General features: G+C 46.0%; 1 protein-coding gene across 1 annotated transcript; it reads left to right on the top strand.

The window, feature by feature from the left end:
* Positions 1 to 704: 704 nt before the first annotated feature.
* Positions 705 to 6,713, top strand: LOC135484894 (uncharacterized). Its single transcript, XM_064766592.1, has one exon. The coding sequence runs from the start codon at positions 705 to 707 to the stop codon at positions 6,711 to 6,713; it is 6,009 nt and encodes a 2,002-aa protein (XP_064622662.1).
* Positions 6,714 to 7,735: the final 1,022 nt, after the last annotated feature.

Here is a 7,735-nt window from a genome sequence, read left to right as displayed (position 1 = left end):
GATGGTCCAGCAGTTTATTTTGATTTGATAGAGCCAGCCTTGTAAGTAGAGTTATAATTCTCGATTTGTCGTTTTCTGTTTTAACGAGATAATTTAGGTTTCTTATAGAATCAATATGTTTAGGATTTTTACTTTCAATATTGCAGATTGAACCACTTCATGAACACTTCATGAACACTTCATGAACACTTCATGAACACTTCATGAACACTTCATGAATACTACACTTCACGTCGTTACGTTTCAAGCAACTTCATTGTCACTTCGTTCCTGTATGAATACTTCACGTTGTTTCGATCACTTAAGTGTGAACTGTATGCGGTATACAAGTTTGTGGAGTAATTAAAAGTGTGTATCAATACTGGACCTATTCATTTATTTCGTTTATTCTCGTTGTGAGAATGGAAAGGCCTCACTCACCCCATGTGGACTAAAGGAGAGTTCACATTCAGTTCAATAAGGATCTGACTCAGTTCAAGGAGCTGATTCAGTTGAAGGACAGTTCAAAGGGAGCTGCATTCTGAAGAATACGCTTCAAAGATACGTATTGGATCGCGGACTACGGATCAAGGGATTCGTGGACTTAATGGTGACAGAAGAAGAAGGATTTCAACCGACAGGAATTGACCGGACTGAAAGTTTAAACGGAACTCTCTACTGGTGACATTCAAAGGACTGACGTTGTTATCCACTAAAGGTTTAAAATGGCAGATTCAGAAATGAAACTGTTGAAGAAGCAACGTAGTGTTGCTAAGGGACTTGTGACGAGGACTCTTAAGGGTGTTGAAAGCATTAGGTTGGATGTAGAACACTTACCTCAGGTGATGGAAATAAGTGAGAAAGTAGGCAAGTATTTTGATCAGTTCTTGGCATGTCATAATAGGTATCATTCTGCTTTAGTAGACCTTGATGAAATAAGGAAATCCAACGAGTATTGTGACAGGGTTATTTGCCTCATGCGCGCATTCAGGGCTGACATTTCTGCTTGGGTTGATTATGCTGAACAAATGGCAATTGATGCAACTCGGTCAGAATCTGTAGTCAGTGTCCAACCTCAGGATTCAGTTTCGAATGTAGGGTCTGATAGGTCTGCCAAGAGCATGAAAAGTGGTTCTAGTAAGACTAGAAGTTCCACCAGCAGCAGGTTATCGTACGCCCTTATGGAAGCTGCCACCTCCAGAGCCATGTATGAAGCAGAGGCTGTTCTGCTACAGGAACGCCAGGCCCTTGCCAAGAAGGAGCTTGAATTGACCCAGGAGAAAGAGGCCCTAGAGCTGAAGACAAAGGTCGCAAAAGCACGAGCCAAGGAGAAGGCCTACCAGGACCACTCCCTCGTCAAACCTGTAGATGTACAGGATGTTCGTGTCCGTGATGAGTCATGGAAGTCAAGCCTCAATCCGGACATACCTCCCTTCAGGCCTAGAATGCCAAGTCTGATGTGCCATAGTACGCCAACGCAAGAATCACCTGTCACACGAGAGGTAAAGTTTACCGATGGTCCTGTATTTAGACAACCCACATCAAGCCGCCCAGCTGGCAGTGATGGAGCGTGCCATCAACATCAAGACGGATGCCAATTATCAGAAGTATCGAATATCACAACAACAGAGTCTGACACGCATCACAATAGTAGGCCTAATGACACTTACCAGGTCAAGGAAGCATGCTCACCAGGAAGTCAAGATGTGAGTTTGGCTTTGTCAACTTTACCGGATGCATTGTTGCGAGTTCTCGACCAAGGGCAGAAGCAACAACAACTGCTTCTGGACACCTTACAGCTCCCCAAGGTTGACTTGATGACGTTCGATGGTGATCCATCGAAGTATTGGATGTTCATCAGAGCATTTGAACACTCTGTGGACAAACACACCCTAGATGACAGTGTCAAACTTAGCAGGCTATTGAGGTTCTGTACTGGCAAGGCCAGGCGAGTGATAGAAAGCTGTGCAGTGAAAGAGCCTGCTGCAGGCTATAAGTTAGCCAGGAGCCTATTGAAGGATAGGTTTGGTAACGATTTCGTAGTGTCCCAAACTTGGGTGGACAAGATAACAAATAGGAAACCCATTAGGGCCTCTGATCCGGAAGCTTTAAGGGATTTGGCCGATGACCTGCGGAATTGTGTTGAAACATTGACATCTATGGGTAGGCTAGATAGGCTTAATGAGAACAGCCTAGTTCAAATAATCGAAAGATTGCCGCTGTACTTACAAAATAAGTGGAAGGGGGCAGCCTACAAAATAAGGCAGGAAGCAAGATCACCTTCCATTCAAGATATGTTGTGGTTTGTCTCGAAGGCAGCAGACGAGGCAAATGATCCAGTTTTCGGGAAATGTGGTCTGAAAGATGCCAAAGATGACACCAAGAAGCCAAAGGACTTTAGGACAAGATCATCAGGAAAATTTGGACCTGCATCCTTTGGTACCCAAGTAGATGACGACAAGAAAGGTAATAGAAGTTGCCCAGTGTGCCATGAGGCCCATCTGCTGTACTTGTGCAGTAAGTTCAAGGCCATGAAACCCCAAGAGAGGATGTCAGTTGTTCGCCAGGAAAGAGTATGTCTGAACTGCCTAACTCCAGGTCATTTTGTGGCTCGATGCACGAGGACGATGACGTGTGGGGTCAGTGGTTGTACCTTGAAGCACAACAGACTTCTCCACATAGATAAGCCACCAAAGCCCAAGCCTCCTGAGATTGGTGCCAAGAAAGTTGAAGATGCGGTGAAGAAACCAGAGGGAACATCTTCATCAAGTCATGTCACTGGGGCCGGTAGGACACACGTGATGTTGCCAGTTGTTCCAGTAAGAGTCAGGGGACACGATGGTGGTAAGTTTGTAGAAACGTACGCTTTATTGGACAGTGGATCAACAACCACTTTCTGTTCTGAGAGCATTGTTAGAGAGTTAGCTTTAGCAGGAACAATGTCTACTATGGAGCTGACCACCCTGGAAAATGATCGTAAATCGGTAACTACCTTTGAGTACAAACTAGAAGTAACGGACCCTCACGAGAAGGAGACGATTGCACTGCCAAAGGTGTTCACCAGGCCAACTCTGAATATAAATCAAGGTGTGGTCGTACCCAAAGATCTAGAAGATTGGGGACACCTTCAAGACCTGGATTTGCCAGTTGTAGATAGTCACCGGATCGAGCTGTTGATTGGCCAAGATGTACCCGAAGCGCTGATACCACTCGAGGTGAAGAGAGGTGAGATCGGAGCACCATATGCCATCAGGACTGCTTTGGGATGGACCCTTAACGGACCAATTGACTCACATAACCAGTGTCACATGGTTAATGTCACAACCACCGTCAGTGACCTAGGACTGCAGAAGCAGGTAGAAAAGCTATGGAAGTTGGAAAACGTAGGGGGAGATGACCAAGGCATGTCAGTAAATGATCGCAAGGTGATCTCTCTGTGGGATAAGTCCATCCAGCACAAAGACGGCCACTATGTTCTGCCCATCCCATTCAAGGCTACAGATCCAAGTCTGCCAGACAACCTCATCATGGCGAAGCGGCGATTGGAACATCTTGGGAGGAGGCTGCAAAAGGACCTGGACCTTCACCGGAAGTACACGGCGGAAATAGATCTTCTACTAGAAAAGGGGTATGCAGAAGAGGTCCCACGAGACGAAATTAGTCGGAGAGATGGCGGTGTATGGTATCTGCCACATCATCCGGTACTGAACCCTAAGAAGCCAGAAAAGACCAGGATAGTGTTCGATTGCGCTGCAAGATTTCGAGAAACGTCACTGAATGATCGAGTGCTCCAAGGTCCCGATCTTACAAATAAGTTGGTGGGTGTCCTGATAAAGTTCAGACAGGAACATGTTGCCTTCATGGCGGACATAGAGGCAATGTTCCACCAAGTTGAAGTCGTCAAGAATGATCGCGACACACTACGCTTCCTGTGGTTTGAAGATGGAGATATATCAAAGGACCCAAATGTCTACAGAATGACTAGGCACCTTTTTGGAGGTGTTTGGAGCCCCAGCTGTGCCAATTATGCTCTGAAAAGGACAGCAAGAGACAACGAAGCCCACTTCAGCCTTGAAGCAAAGGAGACGGTGGAGCAGTGCCATTACGTGGATGACTGCTTGAAATCGGTCCCTGCTGAAGCAGGAGGGATTAAATTGGCACACGAGGTATGTAAGCTGCTGGCCAAGGGTGGTTTTCGTCTGACGAAATGGATCAGCAACAGCAGGGAGCTACTCAAGACATTGCCTGCAGCAGAATTGGGGAAAGGGGTAAGGAACCTTGACCTAGACAAAGATGGACTGCCGACAGAGAGGGCGCTTGGGATGTTATGGGATGTGAGTGAAGACACCTTCCGACCCAGCATCAGCATACAAGACCGTCCTCCCACCAAACGAGGGGTCCTCAGCATTCTGAGCTCCGTCTACGACCCGCTTGGTTTGGTAAGCCCTTACGTCCTTTTGGCAAAGATCATATTCCAGGACCTTTGCCGGAGCAGTATTGGATGGGACGACAACATGCCGGATAGCCACCTAGAGCAATGGAGAAGATGGTGTGATGATCTTCGGAAGTTAGAGAGGTTTAAGGTCCCTCGCTGCTTGAAGTCGAAAGGTTTGGGACCCTTGGTGCACAACACACTACATCACTTTTCAGATGCTTCCGAGAGAGGTCTAGGCGCTGTCACATATCTCAGAACAGAAGATGCTGATGGTGAAGTTCACTGTGCCTTGGTGATGGCTAAGGCGAAACTGGCTCCAATAAAGGCAACCACGATCCCAAGGCTGGAGCTAGCTGCGGCAGTAGAATCGGTGAAACTGGACAAGGTGATCCGGAAGGAATTAGAAATTCCCATTCATGCTTCAGTCTTCTGGACTGACAGCATGATAGTCCTACATTACATCGCGAACGAAGAGAAGCGCTTCCAGACCTTTGTTGCAAATAGGGTTGCAAAAATACATGAAAGTTCATCCCCTTCTCAATGGAGACACGTGGATACAGATACAAATCCTGGAGATGACGTATCACGAGGCCTGACAGCGGATGAACTGATTACAAACAAGAGGTGGTTGTATGGGCCAAGCTTCCTATGGCTCCCGGAGTGTGACTGGCCGCAGACACCAGCTATAAACATACAAGAAGACGACAGCTTCAAGTTGGAGGTGAAGGTCCAAACAAAGGTTTATGCAACGGATAAACTAGAGGGAGCAACAGCCAAGGGTGATGTAATCAAGCGCCTCATAGAAAGACACTCCAGTTGGAGCAAGCTCAAGAAGTCGGTAGCATGGATCTTGCGAGCTAAGACGATGCTACGAAACAAGGCCAGGAATCGCCAACACAATGGTGTTGGTGTCGTGCCCATTGAGTCAGGTAGTATAAAGATACCAGAGCTGAGGAGGGCAGAGATTGAGATAGTCAAGTTTGCACAAAGGGGTATGAATCAAGACACTAAAGCCAGGTCAAATCCAATACGTAAACTCAAACCGATGAAGGATGAAAACGGAGTAGTGTGTGTGGGCGGCCGTCTCAACAATGCCATGCTTTCCTACAGGGCGAAGCACCAGATGATCCTTCCCAAGAGACTCCACGTGGTAGAACTAATCATCAGTCATTATCACAAGATCACGGGACACTCAGGGATTGAGCGAGTTCTTACTGAGATTCGACAAAGGTTCTGGATCGTCAAGGGGCGGGCTGCAGTCAGAAGGGTAAATCTGAGGTGCACACATTGCCGGAAGTGCAATGCAAAGCCAATGAAGCAGCAAATGGCAGATCTACCGTCAGATAGGGTGAACCCACCAAAGGCGCCATTTACATATGTGGGACTGGATTACTTCGGACCATTCCAAGTGAAGATGGGAAGAGGAAGGAAGAGAGCCAAAAGATATGGCTGCATCTTTACATGTCTGACATCTAGAGCTATTCATTTAGAAGTCGCGGGATCCCTAGACACGGATGCGTTCATCAACGCACTGCAGCGCTTCATTAGCAGAAGAGGCCGACCTGAAAGGATTCGGTCGGACAATGGTACGAACTTTGTCGGGGGCCGAAAAGAGTTGAAGCAAGCCTTGGCAGAGTGGAACCTGCAGCATATTGAGAGCTACATGCAGCAGCAAGACATTGATTGGACATTTAACCCCCCAGCGGCATCTCACATGGGAGGAAGTTGGGAAAGGATGATACGGTCAGTAAGGAAGGTGATGTCAGGGATATTGAAGGAGCAGGTACCTTCCGAGGACGGACTCACAACGCTGATGTGTGAAGTTGAGGCCATTATAAATGGACGCCCCATCACCAGACTGTCTGATGATCCAGAAGACCTGGAACCATTGACCCCGAATCATCTGTTGCTTCTGCGCAGAGGACCAACATTACCACCAGGGCTCTTCGTGAAGGACGACCTTTACAGCAAACGACGATGGCGGCACGTACAATACCTTGCCAATCTCTTTTGGAAAAGATGGACCAAGGAGTACCTTCCATCTTTACAAGAACGCCAGAAATGGCTGCAAGACGAAAGAAATGTCAAGATAGATGACATAGTCCTCATTGTTGACAACAACATGCCTAGAAATGCCTGGTCACTAGGTCGCGTGATTGAGGTATATCCAGGAAATGATAACCGTGTCAGAGCAGTCAAGGTTAGAACCCAACATACACAACTGGTTAGACCTGTCAACAAACTGTGTTTGATTGAACCTGTAGAGGACACTGATGAAGTTGAAAATCGGATCAAGTAGTCATGTCACCCTGCCGCGCTTCTGCAATGATGCAAATGACTGGTCACATGCATGTTGTAAGGCTGATTGATACCTATTATGCACATGTCAATTAGGCCTATGGTTTATACAGTATGCAGATTTCAATTTAGGCTTAGGTTTAGATCATACATTAATTAGGTGATTGATTTTGTTCTATGAATGTTTATTATAGGTAAATGCTGAGTCTGGAACGCATTTATGGGGCCGGAATGTAACGCCCAAAATCATCATATAGGTTTTGGTAGTTTTGTATTTGCATTTTATTTGATGTCTAGGTATTCATAGATCACACTTTAATAATTTACTTTCTCAGTCATGTAGGTCTGTATGATGTCTCATGTACTTTATGCTTGTTTAAAGTTAGTTAGGTGTGGGTGCCTGTCACCGTTAATTAGTATACAACTCAGAACTTTCTAGGAATTGAGGTCCGGCATCCTCCGAGGACTGTCCATAGTTTATGTGACACTTCTTTGCTATCTTCGGTAGTCTTTGATGTAACTCTTTCCCAGCATCTCAAGAATTTACAACTTCCTGCAGCTTGCAGTTAGTTTCCTCTCTGAAGAGTGATATGTCCTGGTACGCCTTTCATAAATCGGTTTGACCATGGGTCACTTTCAGGATGTTAGAACTTTGTTACTTTAGAAGATTCAGTGAGACCTAGGTTGTGAAGGTGGCAAGACGTGCCTCTTCTTTTGCTTTGGACAAACGGTCCAAATAGGCAAGGTGGCAAAGTGCCCCTTCTGTTTCTTTCTGGACAAATGGTCCAGCCTGTGAAGGCCTAAAGTAGGCTAGGTGGCAAATGTGCCCCATATTCTTTCGTTCTGGACGGATGGTCCAGCAGTTTATTTTGATTTGATAGAGCCAGCCTTGTAAGTAGAGTTATAATTCTCGATTTGTCGTTTTCTGTTTTAACGAGATAATTTAGGTTTCTTATAGAATCAATATGTTTAGGATTTTTACTTTCAATATTGCAGATTGAACCACTTCATGAACACTTCATG

Source organism: Lineus longissimus, chromosome 3, assembly GCF_910592395.1.
Source record: "Lineus longissimus chromosome 3, tnLinLong1.2, whole genome shotgun sequence".
NCBI lineage: Eukaryota > Metazoa > Nemertea > Pilidiophora > Heteronemertea > Lineidae > Lineus > Lineus longissimus.
The sequence above is the reverse complement of the archived record's forward strand: the minus strand, read 5'-3'. Positions and strand labels throughout refer to the sequence as shown.